The sequence below is a fragment of the Narcine bancroftii genome, chromosome 4 (genome assembly GCF_036971445.1).
Source record: "Narcine bancroftii isolate sNarBan1 chromosome 4, sNarBan1.hap1, whole genome shotgun sequence".
NCBI lineage: Eukaryota > Metazoa > Chordata > Chondrichthyes > Torpediniformes > Narcinidae > Narcine > Narcine bancroftii.
This window is the reverse complement of record NC_091472.1, coordinates 9,097,688-9,110,367: the sequence shown is the minus strand read 5'-3', so window position 1 is coordinate 9,110,367 and position 12,680 is coordinate 9,097,688. Positions and strand designations below refer to the sequence as shown.

Below are 12,680 nucleotides of genomic sequence, written 5' to 3'. Positions count from 1 at the left end.
TAGGGTCGTAATTGGCTAGTCGCCCAGATCAGAACGGCGTATAACATCAAAGGGCACGTTCTTTCGCTCTGCCTCATGATGCAAGCCCCGGACATCACTCCACGCCAGGTCGCTACTGTGGAGATCGCTGGAAGTATCACGGGTAAGGTGTGCACTACACTGAAGCTGAGCCGTAGTACAGCAATAGATCAGTTCTAGCCGTGAACTACACCCCTATTGGTTCAGGAAACCTGGGATGTGTGTGTGAAAGTCCCTGACTGTGGAGCGTGTATTCAAGTGTGTGAGCGTGTATAGGCAGCCACTGGTATCGAAGTCCAACCTAGGTCCGATGTGATTGTCTATATCGTTGCTTAAGTGAAATAGTGATCGAGTGTAAGCAAAAACGGGCAGGTGCCTGAATAATAAGGTGGGTGGACAGGATGGGGAAGAGGGGAGAGGAGGGAGAAAGAGAAAAAGGTTGTTCAGAGAGTGAATCGAGGGTGGATCTCTGATAAGAGAGGGAAGGGAAGGGGTGGGCAAGAAGAATGGGGAAAGAGAGGAACTGAGGGGAAGGGGTTAACAAGAGATGAAGAAATCAGTGTTAATGCTGTCTGATTGGAGAGTCCCCAGACAGATTACAAGGTGTTTATCCTCAAATTTGCAGATGGCAAGTGTTTGGACAAGCAGTCAGGACCAGAAGCCAATAATATGGAGTCAAATATTCAGACAAAAACAAATGGCTTGTCTACAATATACGAAAGACAGCCCTCTTTAATTTGGACCACTAATCCATGGCGACTGAACAAACGTATATTGGATGTTACCATGGAGTCTTCACCTGGGAGTTGTAATTTATGACCCTCCTTCCTCATGACAAAGGCAAGCTACAGCGAAAGGGAGGACATTATTAACACAAAACTCCTCGACTAAATGAGACAGGGGAATGGGAACATAGCAGAGGCTACACTTCGCTTGAAAGGTAATGAGAAAGTGTCAGCACCAATTTATGAGCTGCCTTACCCATTAAAAAGCGGAATAAAAATCAGATGAGAGTCACTTGGGGGAGTCTGTGCACAGGCAGATTGGAAAACCCATCTCATTATGACTGAAAGAGATGGGATCATTCAATTAAAGATATATTGCTTCAGGCAATATCCAGCCTTCAAGAAGTCTGCGTAAGAGATGGGCTCTGGGATTTTGATGCAGGAGCCTGATTTATAATCGTGTGGCTCAGCATTTTTGGCACTTAATTTTATTCCTTCATTTCTTTTTTTCCTCCGTCAATTCAAGCTTGGACCAATCCTCTTAGAAATGGTGCCAATTTGCAGAACTTTGCCCAGTAGAACACCTGCCACGGTTGCTGGCCAGTGCTACCCGATCATCCAAGAAGTCCTCCTTCTTCAAACAAAGTGGCTTTCCCTCTACCACATTCAACTCAGCCCTCACCCGCATATCTTTCATTGCCTGCACACCTGCCCTGGCCCCCTCTGTCTCCACGCGCAACAAGGATTTCCTTGTCCCCACCGACCACCCCACCAGCCTCCACGCCCAACACATCCTCCTCTGCCATTTGAGCCATCAGACATATCTCTTCCCCTCCTCCCCTCTCTGGCTTCCACAGGGTCCGCTCCCTCCGTGACTCCCTTGTTCACTCCTCCCTCCCTTCTAAATGTCCCCTTGCCACCTAACCCTGTGACCGCAGGAGATGCTCCACTTGCGTCCACACCACCTCCCTCACCGTAATTCGTGTCCCCAAACAGTCCTTCCAAGTGAAGCCACATTTCTCTTGGGAATCTGCAGGGGTCATCTACTGCATCTGGTGCTCCAGTTGTGGTCTCCTCGACATCGGTGAGATGAGGAGATCACTTTGTTGAGCACCTCCGTTCTGTCTGCTGTAATAGCAGTGGCCACACATTTCAATTCCCCTGCCCATTACTTTGCTGGCATCTCTGTCCATGGTCTCATGCACTGCCAGAGACCACCCACAAATTGGAGGAACAACACTTCATCTTCCATCTGGACACCTTCCAACCAGATGGCATTAACATTGACTTCTCCAGTTTCCGTTAAACCACCCCTCCTCCGTCTTCTTCCCCCATCTTTTTCTCGCTCTCTCTTTCATTTTCCCTCTGTCTCCTTTCATAGAACCAAAATCCATTCTCACCTTTCCTCTTATCATATCCAGCTAACACATTTTGTTGATCTGGACACATCCCCCAAGCATTTTTCACTCTTAATTCAGATACCTTCCTATTTTTTGCTTACACCTTGCAGAAGAACTCAGACCCAAATATTGGTAAAATACCTTCACCTCCTATGGACGCTGCGAGACCGGCTGAGTCCCGTTCCCTCCCCCCCCCCCCCCCCCACCCAGCTTTTCTCTGTGTTTTGCCCAGTATTGATAAACAACTTGACCACAGAGAAAGCCGTATTCCTGTCCACTCCACATATTGCTCTTTCCAACATAGTTAGCAAGGAATATCGATCAGGACCTGAACCTGGCAGAACAAACTTCAAAGGCTGGTGTCACAGGAGAGTGATTGAATCTCAGTACATCCAGGCAGCCAGTAGCACATCTTGCCATGAGATTCTTCAACCTACTGTTACCTTCAATTCAATTCTTACAATTAAATCAAATATTATCTTAATAAGATTCTTGAAACGATGATCAGCATATGGGATCGTGGCTTTATAACAGAGAAACGGAGAACAAGAGTGGGGAAGTCATTTTTTTACACTCTCTTCTCCCTCCTTCCATCAGGGAGAAGGGTCAAGAGTGCAAAATTGCACCCCAACAGGATTAAAGGCAGCTTTTTCCTCGCTGACATCAGGCTCCTGAATAAACCCCACTACATGCTGACATTACCATATCTATTTTTTAATGTTTTAAATATTTAATATTTAAAGATACAGCGCAGTAACAGGACCTTCCAGCCCACGATCCACGTGACCAATTAACTTTGTAACCCCATGCGTCTTTGGAACATGGCAGGAAACTAGGGCACCCGGAGGCCAAGGGGAGAGCATACAAACTCCTGATGGACAACACCGATAATTCTAACCCGGGTCACTGGCACTATCATGTCTTAACCCTTTGTGCTAATTTTTATTTCTAACTCCATTCTGTGTAACTGTACCCCTGCCTTTCTACTTTGTATGGCTGTATGTACGTTTAGAGTTGACTTGCTAGCGAAAGAACCCTTCTCACTGTACCAAGTATAACATCACAATGAACTTGAACTGGGACCATGGTGTAGACACGAAGAAAGTCGAGGCTTTGGGAAGGGTGGAACACCTGAATGGTTTGTGCATGATGAAATAAAGAAAATTGGACAAAACAATAATTATTCTCAGATCAGACTGAATACAGGTGCTCAAAATTAATGGAAAGAAATTGATTACCCTGGAAACAAGGGGCCAGTTATTGATGAGGTGTCAAAAAGAACAAATTAAAGAGTGCACGAGGACCAATTATAACTTGGAAGGTGCCAGTCTCGGTGGGATATGGGTACTACAAGGCTGCAATAGAGAGGGTGCAGACGAGATTCACCAAATGTTATCTGATGTTTCTTCCACCCCACAAGCCTGTGTCGCGCAAATACTTCAATTAACCTACAACTCCTGTACGTTTCTGAAGAGTGGGAGGAAACTGGAGCCCCCGAGAAAACCAGCACAGACACAGAGAGATAGTATAAACTCTTTACAGACACCACCAGATTCGAACCAGGCTGTGGTAGCAACACTAACCGTGCCGTTTGGAGTATTTCAGTTACAAGAAGAAACTGAGATTGTTTTCCATGGAACAGAGAAGGTGACCCGATTATGAGAGGGGTTGATAGGGGGGGAGAGTAAGAATATTTTAACCTTAGGCAGCTCAGTCTGAATTACGACTTCTCTGTGATTCCATTAGATCTCCTTTAAAACTCCCACCTCTTACCTTAAACTTAAGTGGTCATAGGTTTAAAAGTAAGAGGTGGGAAGTTTAGAGGAGATCTAATGGGATCAGAGAGAGGTTGGAATCCAGTCTGAGCTGCCTAAGGAGGAGCTAGAGGCTGATACTCTGGCGACTTTATTTAAGAAGAATCCAGACAAATCCTTTAAATGTCAAGGACTGTGGGCCTAATGCAAATAAATAGGATTAATGTGGGTAGGTTCAATGGGGACTGACCTCTGTGCTGTAGGATTATATTGAAGGGATTATATTGAAGGGATCCCAGGGTACAATGTATCTACCATTAATTTGCCTCACCAAGCAAGAGGGTTTATCTCAGATGGATTTAAAAAGTAGGCACATATCCAACCTTAGTTACACCACATTTAGATACAGCCCTAGTTATATTATCAATTTTTATTTAGTACTTCACCGTGAACCACGTCAGTAACAATATATACAAATAGTCAGCATTAAAATATACACAGTGATATTTTCATTTTCCCCCTTTCCCCCCACCCTCCCCACCCTCATAACTTAAAGCAAGAAATAGAAGAAAGAAGAAATAAATAAATGACAGAAGAACATAAAAGAGAAGAAAAGGAAATCGTGTCATCCAATATTTCATATTTGATTATTTTTGTCTTAGTATCTTATCATTTCAAGAGATGGAGGCCTGAAATTGGCAGTTTCTAATAAACTCTATGTACGGTTCCCAAATTTGTTCAAATAGAGCACATTTGTCTTTTAGACTGTAGTTAATTTTTTTCTAACGGATACACTTGTTCATTACCATTGTGGTATTTTTAAGGTTGTTTCCGTTTTCCAAGTTATCATTATGCACTTTTTTTGCGCGATCATGATAAACCTTTTTTGAACCCTGTCTAATTTTAAACCTAACTCTTTATCTTTTATGTTGTTTAACAGGAAGATTTTTGGGTCTTTTAGAATCCTACTTTTGTAATTCTATTTAATATTAGGTTTAAATCCTCTCAAAAAGTTTTCACTTTTGTACGTGTCCAAATTGCGTGTACTGTTGTTCCAATTTCTTGTTTACAGCGGAACCATTTGTCCGATATTATTGGATTCCATTTTTTTAATTTTTGAAGTAACATAGAGTCTATGGAGCCAATTGTATTGTATCATTCGAAACCGGGTCTTTAATGTATTAATCATGGTCCCTGAACATAGTTCCTTCCATGTTTCATTCTCTATTCATAGATTTAAATCTTTTTCCCAACCTTGTTTGGGTTTATATTTTGCTTCATCATTTCCCTCATATTCCAATTTTCTATACATGTTCGTGATCATTTTTTTAACTATCAGTGTCTGTGATTAAGTTTCATAGTAGCTACTCTCGGGTTATCTTAGACTAGTTCCCAACTTTTCTTTTAAATAAGTTTTCAACTGATAATATGAAAATATTGCACCATGTGATATTCCATATTTATCTTTTAACTGTTCAAATGTCAATAAATGATTTCCCAAAGAGCAATCTTTTATTCTTTTAATTCCTTTTCTTGCCCTTCCTTAAAAAAATAGATTGTCTATTGGTAAAGGAATTAATGGGTTTTGCGTTAGTAGCATTTTTGGTATTTGATAATTTATCACCTTTCGTCCCAAATGTATTCTCTTCTATATTTTTAGTATATGATGTAGTATTGGTAGTTTATGTTGCACCAGTTTCTCAACTCATTTATAGAGTAAATATTCTGAGACCTTTTCTCCTAATTTATAGAATTCTATCTTGAGCCAAGTCAGTTTAGACAATAGACAAGAGGAGCTGGAGTAGGCCCGTCGAGCCAGCACCGCCATTTTACAGACATCTTCACTGTGCTGCCTTGTAATCATTTTTAAAATTTGGTAGCTGCAATCCTCCTTGTTTATATGCCCATGTTAATTTTTCCAAAGCCACGCTTGAATTTTAACCCTTGCATAGAAACTTTCTTATTAATTTGTTTAATTTCCTAAAAAAATTCCCCTGGCAAGGAAATCGGTAGCTTTTAGAACAGGTATTGTAGCCGTGGAAATACATTCATCTTTTTTTTTTTTTAATAATTTTTTTATTTTTCACACCATAAATCACATTAGCCATGATATACACAATTTCTTTTTCACACATATACAGTGACTTTTTCTCCCCCCCCCCTTTCCTCCCAAACCACCCCCCCACCCCCCCTCTCATCCATTTTAGGTATACAATCTAGGTTGCATTAATCCAGTCAGACAATGTTGTCATTCAACAAAATTACACCAGAAATTCTACTGAGTCCATTCTTTTCTTTCCTTCTCCTTCCATCAACTTAGGTAATGTTTGTCCCCGGTAGGTTTTCGCTATTGTATTTAATGTAAGGCTCCTATACTTGTTCGAATATTTCAATATTATTTCTTAACCAATATGTTATTTTTTCTAATGGAATACATTTATTCATTTAAATTTGGTAGTTTATTCCTTTTAATTTGGTTATGTATTCCATTAATATTTAAAGACATATAGTTCAGCGTAGCCCTTTTATATTTTGTTTATCTTCTCTTTCCGTTTTTCCATCATTACCTTTCCTCCTTTTCCATTTCTGTTTTCTTATTTTCAACTCTTTATAAGACAACATTCCTACAACATCCAACATTTTCCTTATTCTCCTATTTCTATCTTATTTATCCCCAATCTCCCCTTCCCCTCCTGAGTTGTCCTTTATCCCTTGTCGGACAACCACATCTCCCCTCTCCATTTGGATTTGCGAATCCACTCGCAAGCGTCAACTGATTTTGCAGTGACCGCTATTTCCCCCCACCCCGCCTCCCCCAGAAAAGATTTCACTTTTCATATGTCACAAAGGTCACTCTTTTAATTCCCTCCTTATTCTCTCTATTCCATTACCTTCCCTTATTAATTCTTGTCTATACTATCTATATTTTCCTCTAAGTACAGATACATTCACGTATGCTCCTTGTCTCTATTCACTCTTATACCTCTTTACCCGCATACATATCAATCGTGATCATTTTTACTCTCATTACCCGTCTTCATCCCTCAGTCTATTTTTGTCTTTACCCACATACATATCAATTGTGATCATTTTAACTCTCATTACCCGTCTTCCTCCCTCAGTCTATTTTTGTAATTGTTCTGCAAATTTTCGTGCTTCTTCTGGATCCGAGAATAGTCTGTTTTGTTGTCCTGGAATAAATATTTTCAATACCGCTGGATGCTTTAGTATAAATTTATACCCTTTCTTCCATAAAATCGCCTTTGCTGTATTGAACTCTTTTCTCTTCTTTAGGAGTTCAAAACTTATATCTGGATAAATGAAGATTTTTTGCCCTTTATACTCCAGTGGTTTGTTGCCCTCTCTTACTTTTTCCATTGTCTTCTCCAGTACCTTTTCTCTTGTAGTATATCTTAGGAATTTTACTACAATAGATCTTGGTTTTTGTTGTGGTTGTGGTTTAGAGGCCAATACTCTATGTGCCCTTTCTATTTCCAATTCTTGCTGTAGTTCTGGACATCCTAGGGTCTTAGGGATCCACTCTTTTATAAACTCCCTCATATTCTTGCCTTCTTCATCTTCCTTAAGGCCCACTATCTTTATGTTATTTCTTCTGTTATGGTTTTCCATTGTATCTATTTTTTGAGCTAGTAGTTCTTGTGTCTCTTTAGTTTTTTTATTAGATTTCTCCAATTTCTTTTTTAAGTCTTCTACCTCCATTTCTGCTGCTACTGCCCGCTCTTCCATCTTGTCCATTTTCTTTCCCATTTCTGTTAAGGTCATCTCCATTTTATTTATTTTCTCTTCTGTGTTGTTTATTCTTTTTCTTAAATCCTTAAATTCCTGTGTTTGCCATTCTTTAAATGATTCCATGTATCCTCTAATAAGAGCAAGTATATCCTTTACCTTGCCTTTCTTTTCTTCTTCTATTTCACCATACTCTTCCTCTTCTTCTTCCTCTGGGTTGGCCATCTGTTGTTTCTTTGTTGCCCTTTCCTCCTCTTCTTTCTTGTTTCTGTTGTCTTCTGTGGTCTCTTCTTGCTGCAGGTGTTCTGCAGCTGTCGTTGCCGGCTGTGGAGATCGACTCCCCAGCTGGTCCCCCCTCCCGTCGGTGTGTTTTTTTTCATTCGCATCGCGCATGCGCGAAACTTCGCGCATGCGCGGTTGCGCACTTTTACTCGGCTCTGCGAGCCATTTTTGTAGTCCATTATTTACCGACCTGAGGGAGCGGGTTTCTCTCTCCGCAGCGGGCCTCTTCGGACAGGTAAGGCCTTCACCTTTTTCCTCCTTTGTCTTCTCTTCCTCTCTTCTTACCGTTGCTTTCGACTTTTCTTTTTTTGTCGCCATCTTCTTTCCACCTTTATACTCACTTTTCTGTAACTTTTATTTCTGTGCCTTTGTGTTTTCTCTTGTTTTTCCCGACTTTTCTGGAGAGGGCTGGAGTTCACCGTCCGGCCACTACTCCATCGCGTGACTCCTGAAATACATTCATCTTGATGCAGTTTACTCTCCCTATTAGAGTTAGTGGTAAATCTTTCCATTTCTCTAAGTCTTCCTATATTTTCTTTATTAATGGTTGGTAATTTATAAAATGATTTAAATTATTGTCTATCCTGATACATGGGTAGTGTATGGCCTGTGATTGCCATTTGAAAGGGGATTCCCTTTTACATTTTGTATAATTGACTTTGTTCATTGGCATCACTTCACTTTTATCCATATTAACCAAGTATCCTGATATCGCCCGATATTCTTTCAATTTTGTATATAACCTTTTTATTAAATTATCTGATTCATTAAATATACTATAGTATCATCTGCAAATAGGAGGATGGAGATCTTGTCGCTGAGGATGACTTTACCGTCTGAGCTGCGCAGCGGGCTTTGGACTTGGGGTGAGGGGCCGTACACAGCCTTTAGAGCCTCGTAGAAACCCCTGAAGTCGCCAATGTCCGCGCTGAGCTGGGTTTGTTTGGCGAGGCTAGTCCACCACTCATTTTGGATCTCCCGGTGTTTGCGCTGAAGATGCAAATAAGCTCATTTTAAATTCTTCCTTTTTTACTTTTATTCCTTTTTATCGTTGGTTCTTTTCTTATCAGCTATGGCCAAAGCAAACAGGGAAGGTGATAATGGGCATCCCTGTCTTTTTGACCTACTCAATTTAAAGTAGTCTGAAATATATTCATTTGTTACTACTTTTGCCAAAGGACCATGATACAGCACTCTAAACCAATTAATAATTTTTCCAATAATTTGAATTTCTGTAGTGCTTTAAACAGGTAACTCCATTCCACCCTATCAAAAGCTTTCTCTGCATCAAGAGCCACTGCCACAGTTGGTGTTTTATTTATTTGCACTGTATGGATTAAATGACTACATTTGCAGATATTATCTGCCGCTCTTCTATTTTTAACAAATCCTGTCTAATCTAACGCCACTAATTTTGGTACACAATCTGTTAATCGATTCACTGGTAATTTTGCCATTAATTTATAATCTGTATTTAGTAAAGATATTGGTCTATATGAAGTCGGTGACAATGGGTCTTTTCCTGTTTGTGGAATTATGGTGATTATTGCCGTTTTACATGAGTCAGGCAAATTCTGGGTCTCTTCCACCTGTTTCATTACCTCTAAAGCTCTAGTTGTCATATTGCCATGAGAGTACAGGAGTAGTGGAGAGGGTGCAGAGGTCTGCAAGGCTGATCCTAGAAGTGCAAGAGTCTATATTTCAGGAAAGGGTTGAAGGGTCTCTGGGTCTCTTTTGTCCTGATTACAGAAGGTTGAGTGGTGACCTCAGGTAGAGTTAAGAATTCTGAATGGGAGGAGACCCAGGCAATGAAGGTGAATATGGGAATAATCTGAAGTGAAACATCAGATCACAGAAATGCAGGAGGAACTCAGCAGGTCTCATGACGTCTATAGCAGGTAAGGATGTATAGCTGACGTCCTTGAAGAAGGCCCGAATCATCGGGTATATATCTTTACCTCCTATGGATTCTGTGAGACCTGCTGAGTTCTTCCAGCATTTCAGTGTTTCTACTACATTCACATCTTCAGACTTTACCTGAAATATCAGAAATATTTTTAGAAAAAGAAAGTTTACCAAATGCAACTTAAGGAATTTTAGTAGGGGACAAGGAAATGTCAGAAATTAAAAGGCAGTACTGTCAGTATAACCCTATTACCACGCCAACGATCCTTGTTTGAATCCAGCGCTGTCAGTAAGATGTTTGTACGTTCTCCCCGTGGGCTCCACTTCCCTCCCACCCTTCAAAACATACGGTGTTTTAGGTTAATTGGGCGGCATGGGTTTGAAAGGACCAGAATTGACTTCGACCACACTGTCAATAAAATTAAAGATTACATTTTAAAAATTAAACACTTGGAGTCTATTGATGGAAGGAGAGAGAAAACAGTGAGGAATTAACAAATCTAAAGGGGACAATGAGCTGAAAGAAATAAGTATTAGCTATAAAAAATTTGCAGAAATGCATGACACTACAAATGGACAAATGGCCAGGGTGGGTGCCATGGGCAGGCGGTGGAGGCTGGTACAATAGGGAAACTCTCAAATAGGCAATAGATGTAAGAAAAATAGAGGTAGGAAGGGTTAGATAGTTGTGGAATAGGTTGGCACCACATCATGGCTGAAGGGCCTGTTCTGTGCTGTAATTAATATTCCATGAGGTCCCGTTGTTTATTCCTCCTCCTCCAGACCTAGAAGCTGGTGGAATCTGGAACTTAGTGGCTGCTGAAGGCAGAGACTCTCACAACAACATTGAAGATGCATCATTTGAAAAGTCACTGTATATGTGTGAAAAGAAATAGTGTATATCATGGCTAATGTGATTTATGGTGTGAAAAATAAAAAAAAAAAAAAAATTAAAAAAAAAAAAAAAAAAAAAAAAAAAAAAAAAAGAAGATGCATCATTTGAGTGACCTCAGCAGTTGTGCTGCCGACCACAAGCCGCTCACCAAGATAAATCTAGATGGATACCTGAGAGTCAACATGGGCATTGTGGGCCCAAGGGCCTGTTTCTGAGCTGTATGACTCAGACGTGCTTTCACCACCACCAACCCACCCCCCCCCCCCCCCACCACCTCAATGGCAGCACCACCACAAACATCATTCGCTCTCTCCTAGACCACACCCAGCCACCTTGCCTGCACTGAAACCTAACTGGCTGCTTTTCTGTCCCAGTTGGGCGCAATTGGGCTCGTGGGCCTGTTATCGTGCTTTATGTATTAATGCGTACAATTGAACAGATAAAGAAATGTAAACAAACTGTGTGCAATACAGAGAGGGGGGAGAAAAAAAAACGATGGCAGTGTTCCCTGTAGATATTCTCCACAGTGGGGAGGGTTTTGCCTGTGATGTCCTGGGCTGTGTCCACTACCTTTTACAGAGCTTTCCGCTCAAGGGGGATTGGTGTCCCCAGACCAGACCGTGATGCGGCCGATCGACTGCATCCTCTCTCCACAGCCCTGCTGAATATTTCTATTCTCATTTGAAAGGATGGAGATAGGTATTTTATCCAATCATTTAGAATACAACATACAAAGATGTAATAATATTTTTTCAAAAGGGAGCTGGAGAAGAAATATTTTGGAGGAAGAGAATAATGAACTTAACCTTGGTCTAAAAATCCTGAGAGAAACAGTCTCGTCCCATCTTTTAACACATCATCGGGGTCCTCTCTGTCAATAGCCAAAAGATCTATCGAGTGCAAACACCATGCTGGAGAAACTCAGCCGGTCAAAGAGTGTACACGGGTATACCCTGCCTCACGAAACCTTTCGTAAGCCAAAATGGCGTAAAGCAAAGACTCTTTCACTACAGCGTTTTTGTCAAAGCGAAAACCCATTCAAATCCTTTTGTAAAACTGAACACCACTTGCTTCGTAAAAGCAAATTTTCGTAATTCGAGTATTCGTAAAGCAAGGATGTTACCTGCTCAGCAAAGATCAAAATACATAACTAACATTTGGGGCTTAACTTTGCTATATAAAGACCGGCTGAGTTTCTCCAGCATTGAGTATGTTTCAATCACGGTGTCTGCGGACTTTTGTGTTTGACTTTCCCAAAAAGAGGTCGATCTGGACTATTGAAACACCCCTGTTTTCCTTGCACAAACAACAAGGTGAATATTTATCTTTCCTTTTATTTTTTTTTCCCCAAGTCCTGGCAATATTGTGCCATCGGTGGTTCGTAAGGGATGGCTTAAGGGGGGATGCGGGGGGGGGGGGGGGGTGGGGGGGGAAGGTTGAGAACCATTGCAGGGGGGAAGGTTGAGAACCATTGCGCTGGGCCCAATTGTGACTTGCTTGGGAAAACCGGCCGTTGGCCCACTCCCCTCCGGAGTTCCATAACGAGTCCACGAGGGACGATTAGAACTAGTGGGTTCAAACTTTCTTCTTCCCACCCTTAAGCAAACCCCTTACTCATCACACCGATGGCACAGAGATGACTTAAGGTGTGGTGTGAGTGGATAGAAAAAGGTCGAGACCCCTGCGGTGTAGCAATTGCTACAGGCGCCCACCCCCTTTAAATTCCAAAGCTATTTCATGCCAATGTCCAGGTCCAGGTTACAAGTGATGGAGGTGGAGGGGGGGGAAGCTGGTCTCTTTACACCCATGCGAAGCTGCAGGCATCCCTCAACGATTTGTACCTATTGCCGGTCGCTTCCTTCGCTATCTTCTTCAGAATGTCATCCATCCCTACGACAGGGGCGACCCGGGAAACGGTTCTATTTGGATGAATTTGGGGGTGAAATCCCGGTTA

General features: G+C 41.4%; 1 protein-coding gene across 1 annotated transcript in view; it reads right to left on the bottom strand.

The window, feature by feature from the left end:
* arfgef3 (ARFGEF family member 3) overlaps positions 1-12,633 on the bottom strand; it is a 197,729-nt gene extending 185,096 nt beyond the window's left edge. The window contains exons 1-7 of the mRNA XM_069936112.1: positions 12,531-12,633; positions 9,885-9,963; positions 9,485-9,604; positions 2,587-2,666; positions 2,350-2,499; positions 804-863; positions 58-165 (exon numbers count right to left, since the gene is read on the bottom strand). Coding sequence (XP_069792213.1) covers positions 58-165; positions 804-863; positions 2,350-2,499; positions 2,587-2,666; positions 9,485-9,604; positions 9,885-9,963; positions 12,531-12,614 — 681 coding nt within the window. The 5' untranslated portion in view covers positions 12,615-12,633. The remainder of the gene's footprint in view (positions 1-57; positions 166-803; positions 864-2,349; positions 2,500-2,586; positions 2,667-9,484; positions 9,605-9,884; positions 9,964-12,530) is intronic.
* Between the last annotated feature and the right edge of the window lie 47 nt (positions 12,634-12,680).